General features: G+C 35.8%; 1 protein-coding gene across 7 annotated transcripts in view; it reads left to right on the top strand.

Moving 5' to 3' along the window:
* Positions 1-14,676, top strand: part of NLGN1 (neuroligin 1) — a gene marked incomplete at its 5' end in the record, with an annotated part of 316,292 nt that overhangs the window by 106,846 nt on the left and 194,770 nt on the right. For all 7 annotated transcript variants that reach the window (XM_082003366.1, XM_082003365.1, XM_082003364.1 and 4 more), the window contains one exon: positions 2,592-2,744. In XM_082003366.1, coding sequence (XP_081859492.1) covers positions 2,592-2,744 — 153 coding nt within the window. The remainder of the gene's footprint in view (positions 1-2,591; positions 2,745-14,676) is intronic.

The following is a 14,676-nucleotide window of genomic DNA, read 5'->3' as shown; positions in this document are numbered from 1 at the left end:
AACACCCACTAGTTAATAACATCTGTACTTAAACAGTACTCTCCCTGCTGCATATTTGCACCTTTTAAGTCTTCCTAGCTATAGGCTGCAGTTGATATGAAACCACTGAATGCAAGACCAAAATGCAGGGATCTCTCTTCACCCCATGAAGAGCTCCATAGCTTCTCTGTAATCCCCAGCCCAGAGTCCCCCGGCCTTGGCTGAATACTGCATCCCCTCACAGATAGCTCCGGTAGCCGCTTATGGCCTGGGAGACTCAGAAGCACCATCTTTCTTTTGTAGGATGGGTTTCTCTTAAGACTGATGACTTTGGCAAAGCAGCATGAGGAAAATTCATACTGCATGTCATCTGCTCTGACATGGCACATGGGCAGAGCTGAAAATTAGTCCATCTTGATCTTGTAATCTTTACAAGAATATTAGTAGTAGAAAACAGCAGAAGTTTACTCGGAGAATCACTTCTTTATATGTCAGATTTTACTCATGAATGTGTGCATGCTTTCTCAGATAGAGGACACCCATGCTTTTCTAAATATCCCAATATTATTTTCCAGATAAACAGGCCAGTACTACCAGCATTTCATTACTATTCACAGTTGGTGCTCTGTAATTCTATGTAATTTTAATTAAAGAAGAATTCTGAGACAGTATCCCCCTGTGCTACCACCAAGCATACAATTAACTGTGTACAATTTCTGCTGGGAACACTCACGCAGTGATTTTGGATTAATAATTTATTGTTGCTTCCATATTTGTATCAAAAAAGGTATAGTCTATGAACAAACCATCTACTGAAAACTGTACGTGAATTTGAAAAGCCTTTCCCTTGGTGTAGATTTTTAAACCTCAGGAGCTCATAATTCTATGTTATGGACAATGAAGATAAATAATCTCCTTAGTTTTACACTCTGAAAATGGCATGTTGGAAAGCCCTTACTATATGCTTGAGTGAGGAAAGCAGTACGAGCAATTTCATGCACAACCTTCCATCATTCATTTGGTCTTGAATAAATGATTGTTCTAGTACTTCCAATATTGAAGATCCAATTTCTGATCTTGACTCTTCTGGCATTTTCTTCAAATTAGAATCAATATCAAAATAATAATAGCAACTGGCTTTCTATAAACAGACATATCTGTGCAGATCTTTTCCAGCAAACTCAAAAAGCAGGGCTTTCAGTGTAACTGCCCTTGCCTAGTTGTCTTCACAGTGCTTCAGAAAAGATTCTAACAATTCTACAGAGAGCTTGCTTGAAAGCTTCTTGACTAGGGTTCCTTCAAATCAAAGGAGTAAACAGTACATCTGAGGTTTCTGAATGCTGAAGTGAGTAATCAGAGAAATCACTTGAATACTGTCATAATGACAAAAAGTGTCTTCAAATCAGAATATGCAGTACACTTCCTCACTGGGAGGTTTTCATATGCTTTCTTGCTATTGTTTTTCTTGATTTTTAGGGAGTATTGGAATGGAATATTTTGCCTTGGGCAGTGAAAAAGACTCAGGCACCTATCTAAATACAACTCAATCCAGATGTAAAAGTTTAAATTTACACCTTAGATGTTTTCTTTCGAGCCCCACAGAAAGAATCTTTTAAAACTATATATATTCCCACCACTAACTGTTGCTTCCAGCTGGTACTTAAGAACTTTCCTCACAAGGAGCAGCGGTGTTCAGATATTAAACATGTTATTCTGAGTAGATGCATCAGTTTGCAAATAGGACTATCGGGAGGGAAGGGAGGGATACTCAAACCAATATCTTTGTTAAAAAGAAACTCCAAATATTATGTCAATATATAATTTTGTTGTCTGAGAGAATGGCAGAGCTTCTAAGATTTAAAGTTGTTACCTGCATTCAGTGTCACTTTTGAGAACCTTACAATTTGTTTGAATGCAGGGTGGGGATTTATAAGCATTGTTCCAGGCAGCTATTCTTTTCAAATATAACATACAGTTCTTTTCACAATTTAGTAAATAAGAAGTACCCATGCAGCTTAAATTTCAGGCTACTCAGGTTGCAAGTAATATCCATGTGAAGTCTAAGTGTTAGACATCTTCCAAGTACTTTTTGAGAACTTAGACTTCAGAGCTATCAAAAGGCAGCTGTTTGTACACCCTTTTTATAAATTATTGATCCTACCGTACTGGAAGCAATCAACAATTTATGTGTGATCAGAAATCTTGTTTATCTTAATATGATGAATTGCCTTTAGCTAAGTGAACAGAAAGAGGGACCAAGCTTTCAAAAGTGTTCAGACTTTGCCTAAATGAGCTCACGTTGATGTTAGTAGACATTTTATGTCAAATTCAGCAGCAATAGAATCAGACTGCTGTCCCATTGCATTTGAGCAAATGTTACCATTTTTGATTCCTTTCTGCTTTTCCGAGGCCAATGAGTGTTTAAAAAATATGAACATTACTTACAAGCAAGGCACAAACACTTATGCCCACCTGCCTATTTCCTTATATAAAAGATGTTGCTTGAGAAACACTTCAAGAAAAATAACCTCACTAAAAAGAAATATTCAAATATTGCATGTAAATTTTTTGGTACTTTCTTGAGATAAAATGTATCTTAATATTTTTTCCAGACATTCGGGACAGTGGGGGACCTAAGCCTGTGATGGTGTATATTCACGGAGGGTCCTACATGGAAGGCACTGGAAATTTATATGATGGCAGTGTTCTAGCAAGTTATGGGAATGTGATAGTCATCACAGTCAACTATCGCCTTGGGGTACTTGGTAAGAAGCTTTCAGCTTTCCATTCATCCCTGCTATCTGTAATGTAATTCATGTTATATGTGTGAGAATGTATTAAAAAAAAAAAACCCAAACACACAAAAAACCAAGAAAAGGACAAGAACATTTTATTTTATTTGTCAAATAAAAGGTCTGTATTCTGGGAATGAGATACAAAGACATTGCACGTGTTATCTGGAAGAACCCGCTGTTATGCTTTTGGTGGTATGAAACAGGTGTTTCCATTGCTGAGCTGTTCAGACAGAAGACTTCTTTTTTTCTTTGAAGAACAGTGATATTTTACTTCATAGACAGTTAAATTAGATTTTTTTTTTTAAAATGTTAAGTCATAGACAATATAGTTTTCTGTTGGAAGGAAGAGATTAAGTTTTGATTATCATGATTTTTTCATATTATGAATAAGATGAGGTGGTTCTGAAAACATTATTTAATAAGACCTCTACCTTTTACCCATTTCTTTTGTGCTCCATTGTGGTTTTGAAAAGTGTTTATAGGTGTAATTCAAATACATCCAATATTTCTTTTCTAGGCCAAATTAGAGAATGGATAGAGTTACTTTTGATTGTTTCAAATTCAGTGAATAGGATATGCTGATGCTGTTCGTAGACTTGTGCTGTGTCCCTCTGGTAGCTTGTATTTCTAAAATATTATACTTTGCTATTTGTCCAGTGTAGTCATATTCATGTTACAAGTTTGCCAGCTCTTGAGACAATATGATTGCTGTTTTTTCTTCTGCCTATTCTACTGAAATGTTGCGTGCTAAGACTCCAGAAAGCAGTTAAATTCTGAGATGTTATGGAGGTCAGTACAGTAACTTCAGAATACTTACACAGGTATAAGGGTATTCCATGTAACATCTGAAGTGGTGTGATAAGCTAGGTGTCATTCATGGCAGCCAGTTAATTATGAAGATCAGTCAACTTTATTTTCAATTCGTGGGCATCAGCAATGTCTGCTACTCTGGTTTTCTTTTCTTTGGTCATCTTATTTCATCATTGCTCTGTTTCTTTGTGTTTTGAATTCAGTTAGCATGATCCCTAAATTCATTGGTTCTGGTTTGCTCATCTGGGTAATTTTCTTCCAACAGTTTCCGTTTTGTTAAAAATTTGATGTCTGAATACACTTTGACTTTGGGGGAGGGAATGGATTTTGACTTAGATTTTGAAACTCAGTCTACTGATGTTGTTGTATTTTACAAGGGACTGAATAACTTCCATAAAGATTTTTGCTCCATTTATCTCCTTTTTTCCAGTTGGAGGTTTCATTTGTGATGTACTACTTTAAGCAAGGAAATTCTGGTACTTTGTTTGTTTTTCTTCCTTCTTCCGTCTTCCAATTTATACAGTGACTTCAATTCCTTGGACACATATTAGTGCAGCCATTAATAATCTGTAATCTGTGCCTCTAATCAACACTTTATTTTTACAACAGTGCTCTCGTTTTTGATGTTTCAAACAACAGTTGTATGTATTATATGCCAGTAGGGTATTCTGTCCAGTAATACAGTATCCGCTATCTGAAAGCACTGTTTGTTTTTGTAACTTATTTAGTCTAATTCCTAAATCACTTGTAGTTGCAGTGTTTGAAAGGGCTAGCTGCTTCAAAGATGAAAATTAATTCACCTTCATTGATGGCAATGGCTTTTCCACTTGTAATTTAACATTGATCCCTGAGGTAACCCACTGCTAACATCTTACTGAGCTTAGAAGGATTTAATTTGTGTTCGTGCTTTTGTGGTTCTTTGGACTTTGTGGTCTTTACAGAGCCTCGAGGGCCAGAGAGCTAATTTTCTTTTAAGTGGGACCTATTACAGTCAAACCTCTAAAACTCACAGCAGAATCCAGTGATTGGTATGAATACTTGAAATTACTTTCAAACTAACTAAGATAACCCTGTGTCAGGCTTGCAGGTTTTTCTTAGTAAAATAAATGCATCTGTTAACTCTATATAGAAGTTGTTCATATATTTTTGTGTCTGGTACAATGCCTCTCTGTCATGTATTAAATAAATAATGATGACAGATTGCTAAATAGGTAGTGTAGAAACGTACTAGTAATAAAAAAAAAAATGTGCAGAGTTAGCATTTTTCCTACCTGCCTCTATGTTTCCTGGTTTTAAGATAGCCTTAGAGTAGAACTTTTTGCATAATCATAGTAGATATCAACTTTTACTTTGCTCTTTTGAAACTCTTGTTCATCACTGTGCAGCAGAACGTTACCCTTTGCAGTCACATTAAATAAGATATGATTTTACAAAGGCATAGCTGAGAAATTCTCAGCTTCCTTCATGTGATCGCATCCCATAAGGCGAGAGGTTCAGCCTCACTGTCCGTTGCCTGTGGGACACCTAGATCTCACTTCACCACTGTGTAAAATGCCTGGCTGTACAGGGAGAAGTAATAAGGGATTTTTTTTTTTTCATATAAGAAGATGTAAGGACAAAATAAGGTCTGTGTTCTCACTTTTATATGACCTTTATTGGTCTGGGTTTCTTGTATCAGTATTTATGGATTTATATCTTAATATAGATGATCTACCTGAGTCCTAGAAGTTCTGCCGTTGTTTCACTAAGATTAGCATGGTGACATTTCTTAACAGGGAAGCCAGTTAAATCCATGTTTAGAGCTGCAACAGCAACGTTTTCTTCCAGACCAACAGTGATGGGAAGGGAGGATATGCTGTGATATTAGATTCCTTACAGTACTATTATTAAGTCCACAGTAGAGAGCTTTTGGTACAATTCAGATTATTTTTTCATTTACTCTGAGTTGAAACATGCAGTATTTTACAGACCTGCTCGAGGACCTGCATTTTATGGAGATGCAAGTTTTGCTTCTAGTTAAAATGTGAGAAATCACTTAAAAGTGAAATCTATTTGGTAAAGAGAAAACAATGATAAAAGTTAAAGAAGTATGGAGCAAGTGCATTTAAAAAACAAACAAAACCCCAGAGAGTTCCCTGGTCCAATTTTGTTGTTGAAACAAGTCTGAGAATGAAAGCCTGTTAGAATCTTTCCTTAGATAAAGATAAGATGGAAAAGAAGACTGTTTGTCCTGGAAAATTGGGGACTACTGAATAAGAAGCCGTTGGAAACAGACTATTTATATCTTCTTTAGATTTTCTTTAAATGCAAGTCTTGTGCAAGCAGTCTTGTCTAGTGAGCCATGCTGCACAAGTAGTCTAATATCCTTGAATGACAGCAATAGGAGTAAGTGCAGATATATTTTGATGGCTTGTTTTTTTTAGGAAAAGACAGATGTGAAGACAAATTTGGATTTTGAACTCAACTGCTTTGAGTATTCAAATGTTTATTTAACTTATTTCGATCTGCTGAAAGGCAGGAGCTTTTTATTTAAATTTCATAAAAGAATCGTAAAAGGATTTTAAAAGAAGTCTATTTAACATCCCGTAAAGATCATGATAGACAGATTTAATACTGTCAGTGCTGTTTTCTGTGTTATTTCTCATGAAAGGTTTATTTAGAAAAAGAGAATTCTTTGGGTCAACATTGGCTGCTACCCCCTTTGCTCTCGAGGGGAGAGAGTGAGCAGGTTTATGCTAGCTGCATACTCGTTTCTTCATTTTATTAATTCATACTTCTTTCTCTTGATTATCTTTTAACCGCAGGACTTTAATAGAACTGAAAGAAACATTTTTAATGCAGCTCACAAAGTGAACTGTGGGACAAGAATGATTCACAGGAATCTCGAGGCTAAGCACTGCTTTAAATTTCCCATTTTTTCCTCTTTAAGAGGCAGTGGTTTTTCCTACAGAAACAGTAAATTGTCTTTCTAAGGGTCTCGGTTAAAAGGTGATAACAAAGAAAAAGGAAAAATTATATGTATTTTGTATTTTCCATTTGTCATTCTGAATAATGTTTGCATTGGGAAGGCAAATATTCTATAACTAAGATCATAATTTATGCCCAAATGGAAGCCCACCCATAAGTGAGATTGTCTTGGATGTGCTTTAATTATAAGCAATTTTCACTTTTGAGGAGAAACCTTGCTGTCATTTAGTCTTGTATTTATATAGTCACCCTTTAGCTGGAGGACACTGACTGGGCTCGTTGAGTAGAAAACACCTATCCAGGTATTCTGCCACTTCAATTTCTTTACCAGTTTGTGCTTTTAATGCTGAAAGTAAAGTCACTGCAGCATGCTGTTTGAAAGACTTGATATCCTTATTCTTACTAGTACATTATTTCCCAAATAACTGCACTGAAAGCAATGGGGCTCATAAGTACGGTTCTTCCCCTTGTGACACAGCCTAGTTGCCCATAATTTGAAACGATGCAACGAGGAGAAAGGGTACTAGAAAATTGCTACTCATGCACAGAGGTTCTTCTGAGAAAAGCTGTTCTTAGAAGAGGTCTGTTGTGTTTTCCAGCCCAAACCTCAGTTTTTCAGTAGTGTGTTGTGTCAGCTGGCTATACTGGGCTGCAACATTCATGTACAATAAAACTCAGAATAGTGAAAGAAAACAGAACAAAGCAAAAATACTGTTGCAAAAGCCATCTCCTACTTTTGTTAATGACTGCTAGGGCTTTATGGATGAGGTAGTGACAGAGGATGAGTTTTATTATGCCTTAACATGTTTTGTTGCTGTGTGTCAGAATACATTAAGAAAATACATTAGGTTTGAATGTACTTATTGCTTCTATGCAGAATCATGCCAATGAGCAGCATCTTATTGGCTAAAGAGGTACATGAAATATAAAGATACAGCCCTGTAGTCATTGTTGAGCAATCTGTCCTAGGCTCAGTGTTTCTGCCGTTATCCATCTTTCTCTCAGCAAGACATTGCACATTCCCAACAGGCAAAAAATAATGCACAGCTTTTCCTTTATGAGTAAGTTTATGCACATGGGTTTGTTCCCCTTACTATAGTAATTCCAGAATGTAACCTAGTGAACCTTTTCATGGGATGAAGATTTATCTAGCTGACCATTTTCACAACTGAACAGAGAGATGAGAATATATATTATAATGAAAACTAATTCAGAACAACTTGGAAATAGCTGCCTATTTCGGGAGTCTAATTCCATTGTAATTGACTGGAAGGCATTGTCTTGTCTTCTTTTGATATCTTTCTCTTTCTAAATAGAAAAATAGACCGTATTTTTTTTTCAGTGCTTTCAAATTAGATCTGTTTTTTTTCAGTGATAATCTAATTTGTCAAACTAATCAATCCTTATTTTGGTAATTATTTGCTTTGTATTGTTCCAATCACATAGTTTGGGTTTGGTTTTTTTTTTTGCTGCCTTGCTCTTCTCTTTATTTTGACATCATGGTAATACTACTGAAAATATTAAATAGAGCATATCTTTCAAATATGTTTCAAAAACCCATACAAAATTTCGATATAACCCTTTAAAAAATTGCTTCATGTCAGATTGCAAAAGCTTTAGTCAACTTCATAAAGATACTGTGATGAATTAGTGTCCTGTGTCGTTTAAGTATTTTTGCACATATAAGCTATCGTGTTCCTATTCTTCAACCTGGAGAATTGTCTGTCTTCCTGAAAATACGTTTCTTCACTTTAGTAAAAGTAAGCATCACCCACTCATGGCATAGCGACTATTCGGTGAAAGTAACAGTGGAATACGGAGGTTTATATTTGTTGGATATCAAAGGAGATAAAAAATGTAGCAAGATTATTTTTCCTACGTTGCTTAGACTGTCGGGTTTTCTTTTATAGTTCACAATTTAATATCCAGTAAAACTGGCAAAATGTTTGATCATTAGTGTCAGTGACAAGCACATCCATTATCTTTTTATGAAACCTTAAAGGTACTGTCAGGAGATGGCATTTTATTCCAGATTTGCTGTACCTTCAGAACCACCAAAGGGTTCCTGATGAGCCTTTTTTCTATTACCCATTTCCTAACATGTTTGAGTAAAAATGATAGATGAATAGAAGTTTATATATTATTGCCTAATTAAAAGTACATTACATTGAAAGTAAATATGGGAATTTAATAGCAAAGCACATCAAAATGTGCAGTCAAAAACCATTCATTTCAGTTTTCTGAATTGGAAGAACATCCAGAGAATGTTAATTCATAAACACTTTTGGGGACACATGGCAGCTTCATAACAAGTCTCCTTTAGATACGTGAATCTTAAGTTGCTTATAAATGAAATTTTAATATTTTGGGGTTATGCAGTAGGGAAAGTGTCCAGAAGGCCTTATCTGATCCCAGCTTAGCCTTGGGCATCACTGTTTCTTGGTATGAAGCATTCCAAATGAATCTGATGCTAGAAAAATAGGGGAGATTAAAGTAGAAAGCATACTGCAGTTATCTATTCCCTGTGGTGGTGTACTTCACAAGGTCTGATTTACACATACTTAGAACTCTAAAAATGTATTAGGCAATTGTTATTTAATATAGAAGGTAACCTCAGGTCAGGCCAGTTTGCAGGATGCCCAAGCATCTCATCTAGATTTACAGTGTCCTAATTTCATAGGTCCATTAATAGAATTAGCATTCAGATCTCAAACTTCCTGTAATTAATGACATTTTAGTGGCTTTTTTTGTGAGCTAGTACCAGCCAAAGGGAGTCATGTATGCAGTGAAGCAGAGAAAGGAGGATTGCCACACTTGAAACTGTACCATCAAAATGACAAAATGGACTTGCGGTAAACAATAGGTTATTGACTAGATATGTTTAAAGGGTCAACTGCAGTGCATAGCAGGCAAGATATTTATGAAATGGGAACCCTGAATATATAGTGCACTTTTAAAATGAGCCATTTCTTTTCTATTTGTGCTTCTTCTAGCACACCAAATTGACATTATCCATCTGTTTGGATAGATGGATACACACCCGCTTCTCTATTTTTTAGGGCACAAAGACATCATTCTGTTTGCCATTGCATAGGTTTTTATCTTCGTACAGGTACATTTTAAATAACAGGTTTATTCTAACGTTTGTCACTAGACTTTTTTGGTAAACAGAAAAATAACAAATAACAAACTTTAAAACTATTCATTTTGGCATAAAAGCAGTTTATGTCACTTCTGTCAAGAGAAATTACTTTTTGGTAAGATAAATTCCCTTGATCAATATTTAATCATATAATAAAAGTATTGCAGTTTTTCCAAATAGTAGATTTATCTTTGAGAGCATAATAAACTTCAACTTGATAACATTTGCAAAATAGGAAAGAAAGTGTTCACTGAAAACAAATTATAGACAACTTACTGCTTCAGAAAAAAAAAAAAATCAAAATCTTTGACACTGTTATCCTATATGAAGTTATTTGGAATTTTTATGATTTAGCTATGTGTAGCTACCTTCACTTTCGGCTAAGTAATATCTGACCAAATTACTTTTACACCATCACTGGTCTCTGTGCAAAACCTCCAATCTACAGTATTACAAATGTTTCAGGTATACGACATAATTTGTATTATACGCTATACACTGTCCTAAGCCTTTGGTTGTCTTGTGATGGGAGGCCTGTCAGGAAGCCAGATTTCGCCTCGTCCTTAGAAGCAAACAGAATTTAGGATGCTCTGCACTTGCAAGGATGCCAAACTTCCCAGGAAAGGATCTGTCTGGCTGCAAGCCAAGAGGTGGGGATAAATCAGGATTTTTATGCAATATGTATCTCACTGCAGAGGGTTCCAACACTGAAGTAATCCTCTGAGTTTCCAGCATTCTGATTTTCAACCAAGGCAGGAAGGCATTAAGAAATAAGCCACAGCTCAGCATCTAGGTTAGGTCTGTGCCCAGTTTTGATGGGCCGGGCACTCTTGGCTCCTGAGTTTTGCAGTGCTGTAATTCAGGCCCAGAAAAAAGGCAAACGAGGATTCTTTTGACACTTCCGATAGAATTAGCAGGACAAGTAGATAGCATACCAATTCCCTATTCACTGCATTTAATTACATGTATTAAAACAGTCCCAAGTTTTCTCAAGCTTAAATGAAGCATTTCTGTATACAGTGGGGCTTTGGAAGCAATAGATAACTTGGCAGGGATTTCCATTGCAAATGTTGCTCTCCTTTTTCACACATTTAATGCATAAAATTGCTCAAATTTTATGTTTTTTGTGTGCAAATTAGTTTAAATATACAAGTACTAGCTCAAATACTGTTCTGATACTTCTTTTATGTAATACTTCATGATATTTTTTAATCAATTGAACAAATCTGTATTTTAAGGTTGTAACAGCACTTTTTAATGATTTAAAAGAGTAATGCGAACAATAGATCTACAGGTCCAAAACTCTCTTGGCAGCAATACTAGCAAGAGAGGGTCCTAAATTTTTTCTTCTACTTAATGGGTGATCCATGTGTAAATGCCTGCCTTAGCCAACATAGAAAATTCTACAGTAAAATATAGCAATTTGCATTACTTTCCAATGCAGAATATATTGAAGACTTCATTGTTTGATATACTGATTTCTTACATCTCATGATGTACTGGCAAATAATTATTACTTTGGTGAAAACTGAATTTGAATACATTATTACATTAAAAACTGCAACATGAAGGCCTGTGAAAGGCCAGAGGAAATGATGTATATTGGTTTCGGGGTACATTTGTATCCTTTACTAAGCAGAGTATGAAAATTGCCTTCAAGCAAATACAAATTATAGATACCAATGTATTTGTAGAAGTATTTTGAGTATTTCTTGTGTTGTATATGTTGCAAGCTAAATATATTTTTTGAAAAAAGAAATTACTTATATATCTTAATTAAGTATTTGAAATATCTTCTCCATGTTTCAGGGTGTTTATTGTTCAAAATGAGAAGACAGAAATAAATCTTAGAGGTTTTTCATTGTTCTGCAGTAATTTTTCACTCTTTGTGTCAAGATTCTAATGAAATAGAATCAAAAAGGGGTGAGCAAACTTTCTCTGAGACACTCACTACACATTCAGGAATTCAACTGATTTTAAAAATTATTTTTGCTGTATTTTTCTGTCAGGTCTTGAACATTTGATTTTATGAAATCTCTGACATTCATTACAATTTATTCATCTTCTTGACACTTTCCACCAGGATTTCAGTTGAGGGATCTTACTTTGCTGTAGGTATGCTGAAAAAATTCTTTCTTTTTTTTTTAACTGGTAATGAAGCAGTACAGAAGTACAAAATATAAAGAGAGAAGAAGCATAGTCCCATATAGCTCCAAAACAGTTCAAAAAGAAGAGGCAAAAGTATCCCTAAACTGTTTTCCTTCCTTAGGTTCTAATTTCTCATGAATTTCGTAAGCACTTCTTTGTATCATCTCACTGGTTTCAACAGGAAACATACAGGTAAATGAATTTCTTCAAAAAAACCACGTTTGTTTCCATTTGCTTCTATGACTGAAATTTTTCTTTCAACTTGAGCAAAATACTCTAGCTCAACTGAAAATCATTCTCCATTTCATCTGTAAGGCTTTATTAAAGCAGTGCGAAGCAATAGGGTGTGCTTTACAGAGCCATTAATGCATGCCCCATGTGTGTTGTGAGGCATGAGGCCAAAGGCCATGTGCTTTCAGCTACCCATGAACCATATTAATGACCCTGTAAAATACACTCTTGAGCGTCCTAATGCTATTATAATTACTCACTTTATTATTACATGTCTCTTGAAAAAAATTCTCTAAATATTTTCCTTTCGTTTTTATATAGTCCTTAACTAGGAAGGCTAATTTATGGTAGACTGAAAGGGAAATGGTCACAATAAAAGGAGTATTAACTTTTTTCCCACCATTTCTTTCTGATAATTTAAAATTTTCTCTTTTAACACTTCATGGGCTTGCACATTTTGCGTGTTCAACGGTTACAAACCATTTCATTGTTAAGTTTCTCCTCTTGTAATTAATAGCTGCTTGGATGCACATTGCTTGGATTTTGTTTATCATTAGGTTATTGAATTTATATTAAAAAGATGGTGAGAATGTTTCCATCTTAGTTATTTCATACATTGTCTATCTAATACAAAAGAATTCACTTTGTATCTACCTTGCTAATATAGATCTCTTCTAATGTGGGTTTCCTCCAGCTGAAGATGTGCTTTAAAAGTGTTATTGATAAATAACAAGATACTGCATTTTCCAGCAACCACAAAATTCAACATCTGCGATAGTGCCCGAATTCCATCTCTACAGTTGTCTCTAAGCTAAATGTTATGGAAGTGTTGATCACAATTTGAAATTTAAGGTTGCATGCTTAAATAGCTTTAAAATTACACATACCTTTCCTTTTCTTTCCCCCTCCATAAGCATATAATGTTTTTTCATTCTTTCAAAGTTCTATATAGTTTTTGGCTGGTTTGTTATTTATAAATATTTCATAAGTAGTGTTTTGATCTCTGGTTCAAATTCAGTCATGGTAGCAGGTATTGTGTTGATAACTTTCTTCTGAAAGTACTATGTGCCAAGAAATTTACAAATAGGAGTATATTCATTACAAATAGGAGTATATTCAGTAGGTGTAGTGGAACTGATAATTTTGAAAAAGTGTTACCCAGAATAAATGCTCGGGTTTAACTTTTTTCTTCAGACATATAAAATATGAAAAAAATAGTGTAACTTGGCTATAGCATATCAGAGATGCAGCTGAGGGTCAGAAAACGTCTGGATAATCTTAAGGACATGGAAAAATGTCCTTCTCTTGCAGACGATGTTGTCTTGTAACCTCTTCCACTTCCATATTTCCCATATACCAAATTACCACAGACCAGGCCCTCTTGCAAAATGGTGGCAAGCAGCTGTCAGGAATAATCAGCTTTGCTAGAACCTTATCTATTTTTACCAGGACCATCCACAAATAGGAAATACTATGTGTTTTGTACCGAAGAATCAGTGATGACATGTTGCATCCGTAGGAGAACCATTTGGTGCAGTGCCTCTGAAGGAGGTGGAGATTCTCTTTCTGCTGCCTAGAGCACCAAAGAAAACTGGGTCTATGTATTTGTTTTTCCTCTGTTATTCCTATTCTTGTAAGCGCCTTTGTGGCTTACTACTGCTGAAGTCTTCATAATGTTCCAGAATGATTCTGGACAAATTTTCAATATTGCACTACTAGTAGGTGGGCCTTTCTCTGCTTTTATATGATTCTCTCACAACACTCCAACAAAATAATTTTGAAAATTGAGCCCAAGTAGGTTTATTTCCCCCTAGTGATTGGATGCTGGCATCTGCATCATGGAAATAGATAAACGAAGTTCCTTTGTCTGACCATACAGAGGAGAGCTTTTGTCATGAGAATGCACCTTTCATTTACACAAGTGCTTAGTCAGTCTTTTGGTGCTAAAACTTTTGAGACCTTTAAAAGCTTTTTCCATCATGTTCTCTGTGGTTCCTCAGTGTATTTTCCCTGGAGATCTGCATGAGTTAGGTAAAGATAATCAATCTCGCTCTGAAAGAAAAAAAATTACTGGTGACGATCAATGTGCGCTAATAGTTACTTGTTAAAGTTGTCCTGCAAAGTTGCAGAACCCAGCAGAAACATATTCAGAACATGGTTCTTAACTTCTCACTGCCAAGTAAGCAATATGCAGGAAGCCAAAAGAGATGAAAAGAAGCATATGAAGGGGTTTGGTTTTCACTAGCTTCAATTTAAGTTTCTTAAGTTTTCTCTTCCTAGTGCTATCTAGCAAAAGGACAAGTGGCAGTGGGCACCAGTGATACGGAAAATTCCAGTAAGAAAAACCCTGGGTACTCTGAGGGTGGTCGAATGCTGGAACAGGTTGCATGGAGCGTTTGTAGAGTCGCCAGTGCGTGGAGATACTCAAACCACACCTGGACATGGTCTTGAGTAACTTCCTGTGGTCGACCTGGTTTAAACAGGGGAGGTCCTGGACTGAACAATCTCCAGAGGTCCCTGCTACCTTGAGGCTGTGACTCTGTTCTGCTCTGGTGAGACTCCACCTGCAGTGCTGCGTCCAGCTCTGGAGTCCTCGGCACAGGA

The sequence above is a fragment of the Phaethon aethereus genome (genome assembly GCF_964289735.1).
Source record: "Phaethon aethereus genome assembly, chromosome: 9".
NCBI classification, from domain to species: domain Eukaryota; kingdom Metazoa; phylum Chordata; class Aves; order Phaethontiformes; family Phaethontidae; genus Phaethon; species Phaethon aethereus.
The sequence above is the reverse complement of the archived record's forward strand: the minus strand, read 5'-3'. Positions and strand labels throughout refer to the sequence as shown.